The following is a 14119-nucleotide window of genomic DNA, read 5'->3' as shown; positions in this document are numbered from 1 at the left end:
AAATCCAAAAAACTCCGTACTGGCGAACTGACTTTCCCTGTTTTATCGACAGTTTCTTCGCTCACTGCAGCGCTCACTTTCTATTTCTCATCTCACTCCTTGCGGAGCAACAAACACGTGACAACGACACGGCGCAACCGAACTTGATAATGTTACATGATTGGCGTGTTAGCGTGTCTCTCTCACTGATTAGCGATTACTCCCTACGTTGCTCGGTTACCTGAGAGCGAGTGCCTTTGTTCATGCAACTAACCTTGCTTCAAAACTTCAGGTTTCTTCCGACGAAGAAAAAAAAATTATCGAATGTTTTATTGAACGCATTTTATATTGATATTGATGGCGTGTCTATCGCGAGACATATCGCTATTGTTCTATCAGCCCAGCCCTACACTCATGTGTTTGGACTGCTTTAACACTGATACATAATCCTATCCATACTACTGGGGACACTCCACACTCATACACATACTATATGATCCAAACTGGGGACACTCATGTGTTTGGACGGCTTTAACACTAATACATAATAACCTATCCATACTACTGGGGACACTCCACACTCATACACATACTATATGATCCAAACTGGGGCCGTTTATCTGTTTGGACCATTAATATATGTAAGCAAGCCTATAATAACAAGTTAACACAGACTATCACTACCTGGCCAAGACAAACACACAGGACTAGCTTTGTATGTAGAGGAAGATACTACACACATGGTAAATAGTACTTTTGCAGTACTACAGGAGAGCGCAATGTAGGTTGGACTTGTACTCTCTTTTGTTTATTATGTGCAGAACATGATATTATTAGCAACACCTGTGCTCACCGTGCTTTGATGATATAAAGTCTGTATAGAATGGCTCATAGAATTAGTAGGTTCAGAGCACCGATTAACTTAGCCACATCAAATATAAGCTTGCTGTAGTTAAAATATTCTGGTGTTAAATGCCCAATGTGATCAGAATACCTTGCTGTCTCTGTAGTTAACATGTGGGATTTGATAACTGTTAGCCTGGCGAAAATATTCAGTCAGCTTGACCTTAACTGTTTGGTCTAACAATTTACTATGATTTTACAGTTATTAAACCAATGTTCTTGTGATTGAATAATGTAATCTATCAAGCAAATTCAGAAATCTAATCATCACAAACTTTTGTGGCAGTAGAGTGCTGATCTCCAGGCATCTTGGAATTCAGGATTTTCCAAAATCAGTCAAATCACAGTTCCGACTCGGAAACTTGGAGAAAAAGTGTCTTGAATCCATTGTGAATCCATCGTAAATCAGTTTTCTGACATCACATTACAATGGTAGCACTCTTGGAGGAGCATATCTTAAATAGTAAATCAACAACTAAAAAGAATTCAAGTATATTTGCCCGTATTTATTTCTAGTTATGCATACTTTCATATAAGTAAAACCTTTTCTGTATGTAAACTGATATGCCACTAGTATGATTAGGAGGCTTGTAAAGATTATTTCTTTTCTCTGTTGTACATTTCAGTTAATACTGAAATGTACAACAGAGAAAAGAAAGTTTATGAAATTTCCCCTCCGGGGGACTAATAAAGGCTTTCTGATTCTGAAGGGGGTAGGATGTATTTGTAGACTACACAAACATCAGCCAATTTGTATTTGGCTAGTCAGTGGAATATGTTTCCTGTTATAAAAGGACCAGATAAGATGTATAATGGCAACTGTTCCCCTTCACATAGTTTTCTCTCCCTTTTTTGTTTTAAGGAAGCTAAAGCAAAACAAGAGGGAAAAAAAATCTAAATTGAAAAACACCTTGGCACCCATAGAGGTATTCAACCCCAATTTTTTTCAATAGCTTTACTATAAAATACACAACATACACAATAAAATTTAAGTCATTCAGTTGAAACAACAGACAAATAGAATAAAGTCAGTATCCCTAGCTAATATTATGTGCTAACTTTGTTGTTTGTGGTGAAATTCTTAATGAATAAGAGTAGTCTACTGGCGAAAGACATTTAAAAACAGACATTATTTATACAGCTATACTATACATGATGTATAGGATTGCATTTTGCTTGCTGATAACCTTAAAAGCAATAGCTTTGTTATATTTAACAAGGAGTGGAGACACACTTTTATCAGAAAATGTATCATCAAATTGGGGACATGTGCATGATGTAGTACCATACACTTCCACCAGGGGCAGTGTGCAGAATTATACACAGATTGAGTGGGGGTTGGGGGGGGGGCACACACTCTCACACACGAAATCTAAAAAAAGTCAGTTTTGGGGACAGTGGCGATTTTAAGACAGAAATGCATGTTGGAGCTTGTAGAATACGATTATAATGAAATCTAAATGGGGACGGTAATTTTTGTCCCCATTTGCAAAGCCGTCCCCAATCAACTGGTGTGTATTCTGAAAAATGTCCCCAATTTTTGGTTAAGTCAACGCACACACACACACACACACACACACACACACACACACACACACACCCTGGAGGATGTATGTAATATTTAGATACATATTCAGGCCTTTTGCACAGAGCAGGTTATCACTCTCCAGGCATTTAATCAGGTTTTTAGACATAAAAACAAAGATTTTCATTCATTAACAAGGTATGCATGGTTGTTTTTAAAAAAGAGGAGGAGGAGGAGGGAGGAAGAAAGGAAGAAAGAACCTCTCACCTAATTGTTTCTGAAGCTGCATCCTTAAATAAGATCTGCAATAAACAGCCAAGGCTCAAATCTTTTATCGACACTCGCTAAGACACACATATATATATATTAACACGGCCGCACAGTGCAAGCTTGAATTAACATACACACATCTATGATGGCATGGTTTTAGTCATATTGTCAAATATGTTCACTGAGACACACACACATTTGTTGAACGCACACACATGTATTAGTGATGATTACTGGGTTGTAGTGCTACAACAGTGGATCGTCAGTGGAGCATGAAAGCTCGCCTCCATCCACCCCCACAGCTCCCACTGCACCCTGCCAGCACCGCCTGGGTTAACTCAATACGTGAATGTGCGTGGGTGTGTGTGTGTGTGTGTGTGTGTGCGTGCGTGTGTGCTTGTGAACACTACATGAAGACATGAAGCTTTCCTCTTCAAATGCTACAAGATATTTCCATTTTGAAAAAGAAAAAAAATCGCCATGTAAAGTTCATTTTGCAGTACTCTGCTGTGAACACAGTGCGGTCTGTGAACATAATGGTGTGTCAAACTTTCACTTACACGGCCTGTCTAATTTATGGCTAGAAATGCATTCTTTTTTTTAAGAGCAGGTGCCGCTTATTACAAAATAACTACGTGAAATCACGTCCTTTGTGCAGATCTTAAAAAATGAAAAAGTAACACTGATTAGTATTAACAGTTAGTGTGAGTGTGCTGTCAGGTATATCGTGGGTGTCAAATGGTGGAACTGTGTTGGAGTCCAGGACGTCCTGAGTGTTTGGTTCTGGTTTTCATTGATGTTTTAGATCAGTGAGAACATTTTCGAGTATCAGCTGCACTTTAACTGCTGCAAAACTTTCACCAGTGATCTGTGTTTTAAGGTTCCTTTATAAAGAGTTAAATTTCTGCCCACTGCACAGCACTGACTTCATACAAAGAGCACGCTTGTGGTGTGTGTGCGTGTGTGTGTGTGTGTGTGTGTGTGTGTGTGTGTGTGTGTGTGAGAGAGAGAGAGAGAGAGAGAGAGAGAGAAAGGAGTGATCAGAGACGTTTCCACTCCCCTGCTTCCACCCTGACCAGCATCCATATTTCATAGCCAGCAATGGGACACACACACACACACACACACACACACAGACGCACACATGCTTAAGCTGCTGCAGTATATTGTATAGTGCTGTAGTGTTCGGTACACGATGTCTTCAAATTCTCATGATTCTACTGCAATGAGTACAACTGTGTCCTTATACATGCAAACACACACACACACACACACACACACACACACACACACACACACACACACACACACACACACACACACACACACACACACAGCCTCCAATGCTATTCCCTATTGCTTTCTGCAATTCAGGGTGCAATCCTCAGTTTTTACACAGTGCCGTTGCACCAAACCACACAAACAATAATTGAGGAGGCTTGTGCAAAATCCAAAATTGTTTCATGATCATGTGAATACACCTTGAAACAGAGAAGTGTGTCCTTATTTTGCGAGATTCTCATGTACACATGCTGTTTGGCCATGCACAACTACACGAAGCACATCCCTCAAATTAGAGACTGCAGATAAAACCTTATAGTTGGAAGTGAGGTGCAGTATTCCTGCTCTTCTATAACGGCTGCAGGTATTTAATTAACTCAAAGGGAATGGCCTTGGACATTGTACAATCAGATGGCATTAATGGTAATAACTTTGCCTGCAAAATGTCTGTCTTTGCATAAGATGGTGTCTGCACAAATGGAAATGGAAATGCAATTGCAATTTAATGCCAAAATGTGACCTAAAGTCGCACCGCACCACCTGATCTACACTCAACTTCACCACTCCACCTATGTTGATACAAGCAGCTTCCTTTGGAGCCACAGACGTACGACATAGCATAAAACCATTTCTATGTCCTGTCTGGTATTTTGGAAAATGATGAAATTACATGACATTAACATTAAAGCATTGCTCTACTGCCGGCCTACATGGATCTCAAGCCCAGAAACTAAAAAGAGACAACATGATTGTAAAGGAACTAAGTAAGCACAGCTTCGCCAGATGGCAAAAGCAGCCAGTTAATGCTGAGTGACCAGAGCAAGTAAACCATCCCATTTTCACATATGCCGTTATTTCTTGCAATAAGTTCTCTCTCACTGAAGACGACCACCGTGAGGAAGGAACTGCAGATTCACAGAGACTCTCCTTAAAGGAAAGTAGCAGCTGTAATTGTAGTCTGCCCAAACAGCCATCTTATTTGTTGCTCGCCTCTTGTAAAATAGTTGCTAAAGGGGTCTAAATCCACTGTGGCAGCACAGGTGTGGTTTTAAGTGTGCCCGACTGGGTCGCCTTGAAACCGCCGTGCATGCACCTTTCAACAATGTGCATCAGACAGCGAGGAACATCAGCTCTCGTAGGCTGTAGTCCAAAGACATCAACGTACACAGCGAGAGGAGAGGTGAGAGGCATCGAGAGGAGGAGGAACGGATGAGAGAGATTATCGTTTCTTCTGTGGAAAATATTTCAAACAATTGTGTTTTTTAAATATAAAGTATTCTTAACCGTTGACTGTTTGCACGCCTGTTAATTAAGGCCTGTGTGTGTATGGGTGATTAAGCCAGTGTGTGTGCCCATGCGCTTATCTGTGAGCAGCCAGTGTGTTTATGGGCACACATACATACATACATGCGCACGTGTGTGTGTGTGTGTGTGTGTGTGTGTGTGTGTGTGTGTGTGTGTGTGTGTGTGTTTGTGTGTGTGTGTGTGTGTGTGTGTGCGCGCGCACAGTGTAAGGTTGACTGACCCGTGGAAAATGTTATTTTAGTTCTAATGTAATGAGTTATGACTGCTGCTCCTGAGGGAGACACCCCACCTACACACACACTCACACTGACGTCACCGGCCTGGATGCTCTTCTTAAGGTTTTGTGTGGACAGACGTTGTAAATGGTCCTTAATTAGGCCTGTGGAAAAACTGCTGTGGTAAAAGAGGACAAAACAACAACAGTTATTCATTTATCTGCAGGCGGTGGGTCGGTGGCTTATATTTGGTCCCCAGGGAGACACATCTCAGATGATAGATAGTAGAATTGATAGATGGTTAAAAAGGAAGGAGAGAAAAAAATTCCAGAAGTATATGATGTTTATTTATACACAGAGATGATTGAAGGAAGGAGTCACGGACAGAAACACTGAGGAAAAGAGACGGGAATAAATGAGATGAAACTTTAATGATGCCAGAGGGAAAATTTGGGGCATCGCAGCAGCAGACTGTTGAGTGCAGATCAGACATAGACCTGTCTTGTAGTTCTGGATAATACCTGCAGCTTATCTTATGTAAATGTGACAAGTCAAGACACCACACACCCCTGAAATATAATAATTAAAGGCATTTAGTCTGCTTTCTGTTAGCTAACCTTGATTGCAAGCTCATAATTCATGCAACTTTGCGGGTTACCGGTGCTGATTTTGTTTTATTGGGGCAAAGCTTGCATGTGGCTGTGACAACACTTCCTGAACTGACGCTCACATGTTTCCTTCATGGAAGGTGCTATGAAGGCAGTGTGGCTCTTTTGATGGCACTGATTAGCATTAAATTAGTAGCATACATTAAAGTCCGCCTCAGCATAACTTTGTTGATCCCTTAACTTGTCAGGCACCACCATCGGCATGACAAAATTAGAATTTGTCCAGTACCTTGACTGACGACTTCATACCTGCAGCCTCAGCTGTACTTTGTGTTTTATGCTAATAAGCAAATCTTACCATGCTAAACAAAAATTTGAACACGTCAGCATGTGGATTTTAGCATTTAGCCTAATGCACCACTGTGCCTCGCAGAGCTGCTAGCATGGCTGCACACCCTTAGTCTTGTTCAAATGTTGAAAACGGTGGAAAAGATAGACAGAAGCATGAATATTAGTTTCCTGATGGCGGTCGTACTGAAAAGGAAGAGGCAGTGAAAGGAAGGAGGTGATGGAAATGCCTTTACAAAACAGTGATCCACAGAACAGATATGAGAATATAGAGTAGGTGAAAAGGGACAAAGCACATGTCAGCCAGGAGACGGGAGGTTTGATTGAGGGACAAAGGGAAGGAATGGCATGCAGTAAGTCTCTGATTTCTCCCTGTCCGTCCAGCTGATGACGAAGCATCCAGCGAAGCGACTGGGCTGCGGTCCGGAGGGGGAGAGAGACATCAGGGAGCACAGCTTCTTCCGCTACATGGACTGGGAGAAACTGGAGAACAAGGAGGTGCAGCCGCCATTCAAACCAAGAGCCGTAAGTCTGACCCCGCTGAACCCGACTTGACCTCAAACACGGAAATACAATTCCCATGAGTGGCGCAAGGGGCGAAGACGCATCCCACCACCGCAGAGACTGGGAGTTTAATTCCTGTCTGTGGTTAAACTCCTGGTAAAGACGTGCCCAGGACGACGCGTGCTGCTCCCCTCTTTCTGTCTAACTTCCTCTATGTTCCTTCAACACCTCTCTCTGTTCTGTTTCTGTTATCTTACTCATCTTTTCACTTCCGATGTAACGTTTCTGTCTCTTCCCCCTCCTCTGTATGGGACGACGACCTCAGGTAAGTCAGGAAATGATGATGATGACGATGGTGGTGATTGTGAAGATGATGATGAGAAAGGTGCGGTAATGGATGTGGGTCGGATGAGGAGGACACTGCATGCGCTGGGGAAGTTGGCAGTGACGGTGACAAACAGAGAAAGACACTAACGATGCCCAGGTGAGAGCGATGACTGTGGCGCTGCTGATTTTTAGATTTTGGGGGGCCGCTTTGAATTTTGCATTCATTTGATTGGTTTCGGATGCAGAACTCAAATGCAAAATCAGTGTCCCCAGTTCGGTGCAGTCGTTCCTGCATGAGCTGAAACAGTTTGCGTCTTCATCAGGGTTACATCGAGTTTAGAGCGAACCTCAAGGGAAGATGTCCATACAGTGTCCTGAAACAACTGTGTGTTCTTCACTGGGCTTTTTTTTTCCATGGCAAAATTAGTTTGATCATAACTAGGCTCAGAATGATGTCATCTCGTACTGAGACTCACACACACGCACACACACACACACACACACACACACACACACACACACTCACACAGCCTTAGGCCAGACTGCTGCGAAAGAGTTTTTCTGAGTTGAGCTTTTTATGCAGCTGTCTTGGCCCACTGGGGTTTGTGTGTGTGTGTGTGTGTGTGTGTGTGTGTGTGTGTGTGTGTGTGTGCGTGCGTGCGTGCGTGCGTGCGTGCGTGCGTGCGTGCGTGCGTGTGTGTGTGTTCTAAGCTGGATCGGTTATGCTGCAATGTGTATGCCTGCTCCTGTCTTTGTGTGTGTGTACATACGGTGCATGTGAGGGTGTCAGAGGTCACCATTAGGACCCAGGCTGTGGTTTAACACTGAGGTGTGTTTCTGCACAGTTCCTCTGCTGTGACTACTAACATATGTTGTCTGATCTCCTCTCTTCTCTCCCTCTGTATCGCTCTCTTCTCTCCGTTTGATCTCGTCTTTCTAACATCTCTCGTCTTTCACCTCTCTGCGCTGTCGCTTGCTATGTCTCTCCGTCTGTGTTTCTTCAGCCTTCTGAGAACAATCAAGGTTCCCGATTTTTTGAAGAACGGTTGTGTTTATCCTGCATAAAAGTTTAGGGTTCAGTTTAGCATCTGAAGGTGGTGCTTTGATCTATTTTGGCGCTATGCTATCAGATTTATTTGAGCTATGTGTGTATTATTTTGAAGATGGTCCCTTCAATATTTGCAGCCGTAAACTTTTTAGAAGCCATTTTTCTTCAGAGCGATCTGTGATGGTGCATTTTTGTACAGATGATTGTTCATGACGGATGGCACTGGCTGCAGTGGAAGCTTCACTTTGTTCAGAAGTTAGTTTCCTAAGTGTTTGTGATCAGGGTGTGGTTGTGGTTGCACACACTGTGAATGCCTTTGACAAGTCCGATTGATCAGATGAACCTCTGAATGTGTGATTGACTGACTGACTGACTGGTTGACTGACTGGACAGATGAAGAACACTCCAACATCACCTTGGACTTTCATTTACAGCTATCAGCAATCTTAATTTATGATTGTTCATCTGTCTGTCCATTAAGCAATCTGCTGTCAGACCATTGATCCATCCATCCACCTAAAGGTTCCATCCATCCATCTGTTCACACTGTTTCCTGCCGCCATGCATCAACCCATCTGTCCTTACACTTTTTCATTTGTCCTTTTGTCTGTGTTCACACTTTTCTCATGTTTGTTTCTGTTTATTTGCATGCTCTCGGTCTCAGTCTCAAATGAAACCTGACCTGGAGTGCACTACTGTTCACAGAAACCTGACAGCAGAGCAGCATTAATGCAGAACTACATTAAAACCAAAGTTTTTAAGTCTTACAGAAACATCTCACCATTTCCTGTCCCCCAGTAAGGCTTGTAGCTTGGCCAAATGCAATCAAAGCACCTTTTTGCCTTTAAAGGGGCATTTCATCAAAACTTACTCCAGTTGCATCCCTGGTGTTAAAAAACTATTTAACCTTGGATTTGAGCACGTCGTTTGAAATGTTTGCCACATCAATTCTCGGCTAAGTTGTTGTGTACTGAACTGATACTTCTAAACTTTGTGGCACTTACCGTAATTTATTTCCCTATATGGCAAATTCTTCCCATCTGGTCCCCCCAAACAGGTTAAAACAAACGCAAGCACTTAGCTGCAAATACTATTTGACCCCGGTGTATTTCTCATTTCACATATTTCCCCAAACTATAAACAGTCTGGCTTAATTTCATTTGGTTTTCCGAGTTGCGGAGATTTAATGAGTTTGTAGTTTTCCTCTGGGTGATGTTGTCAGAGGACACTGAATCCTTGTTGTGTTAATTAAAGCTCAGTGCAGTGATAGAGATGGAAAAAAAAAAAAGGACTAGCTCGGCCCAAATTCCCCGTGAGGCGTACTGTCGGGAAAATATAGTTTTCAAGTTAATAACTTGTTTTATGTACTCAGATGGACGCACCTCTCACGGGTATCTAAGCTCTTTTTGGGGTTCCCAGTGGTCAGAACGAGGATATGAAGTGCACTGAAATGAACGATCACGTCTTTTTTTTTCCAGATTGCTTCTTGAGAAAACAAATTCTACATAATGTGTATTGCACGACACACTTTGAGTTGATTTAACTCGTCTGTCACTTCTTTGCACTTAATATAGCTGAGTTTAGATTGGAGCTGATACTCTCAATAGCACGAATAGGTGTCGACATTTTCAGTAGATTTCAATATGATGGCAGAGATTTTGAGTTATTCCCGGTGCATACGAGCTGGTTGTCTGGTTTAGTTTATCATATCTCAGCCGGTCTCCACAGCTGCAGCATGTGATTAACCCACAATTAACCCACAATTACACCACAATCATCTTATGGCTTTGAGCCTTTTCCTGTACAATGATTTAGAAATTCCAATTAAATCCAAGTATCAGAACCAAAAACTCTAGGTGAAATACCAAGGGAACAGTGTTTTTGGCCATGTACAGTACTTCCAGCCATGGTGGGATGCTTTTTGAGTTACCAAAAAGTTACACTTTTGCACGGCCGCCAGTCTGACGTAGTGCACTGCCGCAGGACGTTTGAGACTTCAGTGACCTTGTTCTGTTTAAAGTTGGAGTTGAATATGTTTCAAATATTTGAAAACGGAAAGCATATACCTGAGGCGTGCTTGATTTATCCTCTCCTGAGTGCACATCACTTTGAAGGTAACGCCAGCTTTTTGCCAGTGCACACAGAGAGGTGAACCAAGCGCGCCCCACATACAGGCACCTTTTTCCAATATTTGAAACCATGTTCAAGTAATGTCATCTCACACCCTGGTTCAACCCGCCATTCCCCTTCTTTTGTTTTCTTCTCCCTCCCCCCCCACCCCACCCCAATTCATCCGTTCCTCTCCATCCCCACTCCTCTCCTTCCCCGTCCACCCCCTCCCCTGTACACCATCCCTCCCCGCCCTCCTCAACAGTGTGGACGGGATGCCGAGAACTTTGACCGTTTTTTCACCCGCCACCCGCCCGTGCTGACCCCTCCCGATGAGGAAGTGATTCAGAACCTGGACCAGGACGAGTTCCAGGGATTCTCCTTTATCAACCCAGAGTTTCCAGGAACACCTGCTTCCACCACTGCCACCGAGCAGGCTTGATTTCCGCTCATGCATGGACACATGGATTCACACACACAAATATATACACAGTCATTTTCCTCAGTGTCGACCCTGTGCACCCTGGAACACACACACACACACACACACACACACACACACACACACACACACACACACACACACACACACACACACACATATCAACGTTAAATATCCTGAATATCCTGATGGCCTGTAGCACTCTAGTGCAGCTTCTACAATATGATTTAGATTGAGAAATTGAGATCATTAGATTGAATTTAAGCAAATCCCATTTTTTTTCTATGATTACAGGCGATCTTGCTAATTACCAATGAGCCATTGACTTTGGGATGATTTCATCTTGTACAAGTCATGAAAATAAGGATTAGATGTTAATTATGACCCCTAAAAGTTCATAAAATCTGACAAAAGTGATGAGGGAGTAAAGCATTCACTGGCACAAGTGCAACTCCAGACTATTCGCCCCACACACGCACAATAACACAACTTCACGTACAACTCTTCAGCAGTCCATGTTATGGTGGAAATTGTGATTTAACATTTCTTTTAGTCATTCCTCGGCTATTCCGGCGCATTCTGAGTTCGGCCTGTAATTCTGGTGTGCTTTTAATGCAATGTATGATAATAATAGTGTCTGTATGTTTATCCTTATCTTAGCTAAAACTGGAATGCTTCACATACTTGTGCATGAGTTTCTATATCAATAAAAGCGCTGGACTTTGTCTCCCAGCAGCATTTGAGCATCTTATCTCAGCATCTATTGCGACTGTTGAACATGGAGTATGATTTTACCCAATGAGACGGAGAAAAATCAGATGTGACCACAAATAGTGGATTCTCTGCGTCTTATTTCGCTGTTCAGCACTTGGATCATGATGGTGAAATGCTGCTGGAAAATATAGTCTGTATGCAGGCTTTGAGTCAGTTAGATAGATAGATAATACTACTTCTTATACTCTGATTTTCTGTTATCTAGTATTTAAGCAATGAAAGAGACTAGCAGTTAGTTTCTTTGTGTTTTACGAAAGCATGATTCCGATACCTGGGCGTTTGTTTACAGCGCATGTGTGTGTGCACATGGATGTTTTTTATGTGTGCGAACGAGTACCGTGTATGAAAACGCACATTTGCATTTTGGTATGTGTGTCCGTACCTGCCCAGCGCCTTGCCTGGCCCTGTGTTAGCATTTGTTTGTATGGTGATTGTTTGCAACCCCCTTTCATATCGAGCTTCCTTCTACTTTACTTTGCAAGTAAAGAGAACAGATGGATTCCTGCCAGAATGCATGAAATTGAAACAATTAGCAAATGATATGAAGTTTCAGTAAATGTCTGAAGAGAAAGGTGATATTTGAGACAATTAGTGGGTACTTAATGAAGGCTGTAGTCTCAAACCTTGTGTTTGAATCAGCAAATTCCACCTGGATGGTTCCTGGAAACCACGGCCGATCTAAGGGATGTTTTCCACGTTAGGATCTTTGGCCTGGAAATTAAAATTGAACCCAGTTGGAGGTTATGTACCTGAACGTCTGCAACAGAGAAGTGGAACAATATGTAATGCAGCTCAACTTTTATGGTCTTTTTTTTTTGTGGTTAAAGGAGTGGAGAAAGGGTTTGAGGCTAAACTCACTGTGACTCCTGCTTTTCAAGTAGCCATCTGCATGCGCAATAACAGTTTCCATCCAAACTACAGCAGCAGCAAATGTGGACACGGGTTAAAGCCAGGCTTTCTGAAGCAGGAAGGTGTGTGTGTGTGTGTATGTGTGTGTGTGTGTGTGTGTGTGTGTGTGTGTGTGTGTGTGTGTGTGTGTGTGTGTGTGTGTGTGTGTGTGTGTGTGTGTGTGTGTGTGTGTGTGTGTGTGTTTTGTCTTTTGTTTTCCCCAGCGAGCAATAATGTTGTTGACAGAAAGGCAGAACTGGTAGTGAACCGACCCTCCGAAGGCTCAGGTTAGGACTGTGATTAATTCACATATGAAGCTTACTATGACACAGGCGTACTTCATCATGACCAGAGTGAAGGACGGACATCACACGTTGTCATGCGGTTAATGTTGTGTGGAGGTGGCTGAAGTGCTTCCTCATATCACACTTCTCGTCATCACAGAGGCACATCAAGAGAGGTTTTTGTGCACAGCGGACACACCCAGAGTTTCACCGGTGTTTATCGTAGCAGTGGCATGAAGTTGTCTAAACAGTATCTGCAGGTTAACAAGAGTAATGCTGCAGTATCATAGAGTCAGTTTACTTGAACAAACGGTCATCTGTCATCCTACCTGCCACCGTGGTCTCCACAAGCATAACCGCTGACAGGACATTGTCATGGAGATACTAACCGATATCCGAGATCCATGGTGATCAATATTGATTCATAATATAATATAATATAATATAATATAATATAATATAATATAATATAATATAATATAATATAATATAATATAATATAGAGGTATATTGAATTGAATATAATGGTTGTTTCGAGCGTATAGATATATATGTGTTGCTGTCCTCTAGATTGGAATTAGGCATAGGCGTTAAATATCAGAAACATGGTGAAAAATGTCATCTGTATCATTTTTGCAGGGCACTAGCAATTTGTGCTCTGCTTCTCTCCTGGCCAGTGCGACAGATGGCCAAGGGTTAGCAGAAAGACGAGGGAGCGAAGGCCTGATCCCACTGGGAATGGCAAGAATTCAGACTGGGAAGCCATGCACCGCCTAGGTGCCTCACTGCTGATCTGAGTGTTTCCACATGCAGCCGCCTGTAAGGCACTTCAGTAGAACGTGTGTTAGATGCTTTTTGGTGGCACTGAGACCTGCGACATGAAGTCACAGAATAGCAGCTTTTGAAAGTTAATGCGACTGTTGTGTTTTATGACTTAAAACAATGGCGACGTAAAGCTAAATCCGTGTCCATTATCTGTGTCGTACCTCCACCTGTCGGTATTTATTACAGTCAGTGTCTACTGTATTTTAACAACAACAAATAACTGCATACACTTATACATAAACATATATATATATACAGTAGCTGTGTCAAATGTTGATATATCCATATACGTAGTTATACACCATGTGGTCAGTATTGCAAAGGACGAGAGGAGAAGTCTTATTCCAGGATTTGTGTTTTTGTTTCTCTGATTCCTTCCTGCTGAAGGAGAATCAAAATGAACTCTGCATGAAAAAAATGCTTTTGTTTTACCTTTTCATTAGTTAGGATTTATATAGCCTACATTTAGCATATTAGGGTGATC

The 14119-nt window shown here is 42.3% G+C and overlaps 1 protein-coding gene across 2 annotated transcripts in view; it reads left to right on the top strand.

Moving 5' to 3' along the window:
- The window catches only part of prkcbb (protein kinase C, beta b), a 98898-nt gene that overhangs the window by 75426 nt on the left and 9353 nt on the right, over window positions 1-14119 (top strand). The window contains exons 16-17 of one of the 2 annotated variants that reach the window (XM_070980927.1): window positions 6819-6959; window positions 10688-11576. In XM_070980927.1, the coding sequence (XP_070837028.1) occupies window positions 6819-6959; window positions 10688-10864 (318 nt within the window). In that variant the 3' untranslated portion in view covers window positions 10865-11576. Of the gene's footprint in view, window positions 1-6818; window positions 6960-10687; window positions 11577-14119 lie in introns of those variants that run through there. The other variant, XM_070980928.1, reaches the window with a different exon arrangement.

This window comes from Chaetodon trifascialis, chromosome 15 (assembly GCF_039877785.1).
Source record: "Chaetodon trifascialis isolate fChaTrf1 chromosome 15, fChaTrf1.hap1, whole genome shotgun sequence".
Classification (NCBI taxonomy): domain Eukaryota; kingdom Metazoa; phylum Chordata; class Actinopteri; order Chaetodontiformes; family Chaetodontidae; genus Chaetodon; species Chaetodon trifascialis.
This window is presented reverse-complemented; position numbering and strand designations above follow the sequence as displayed.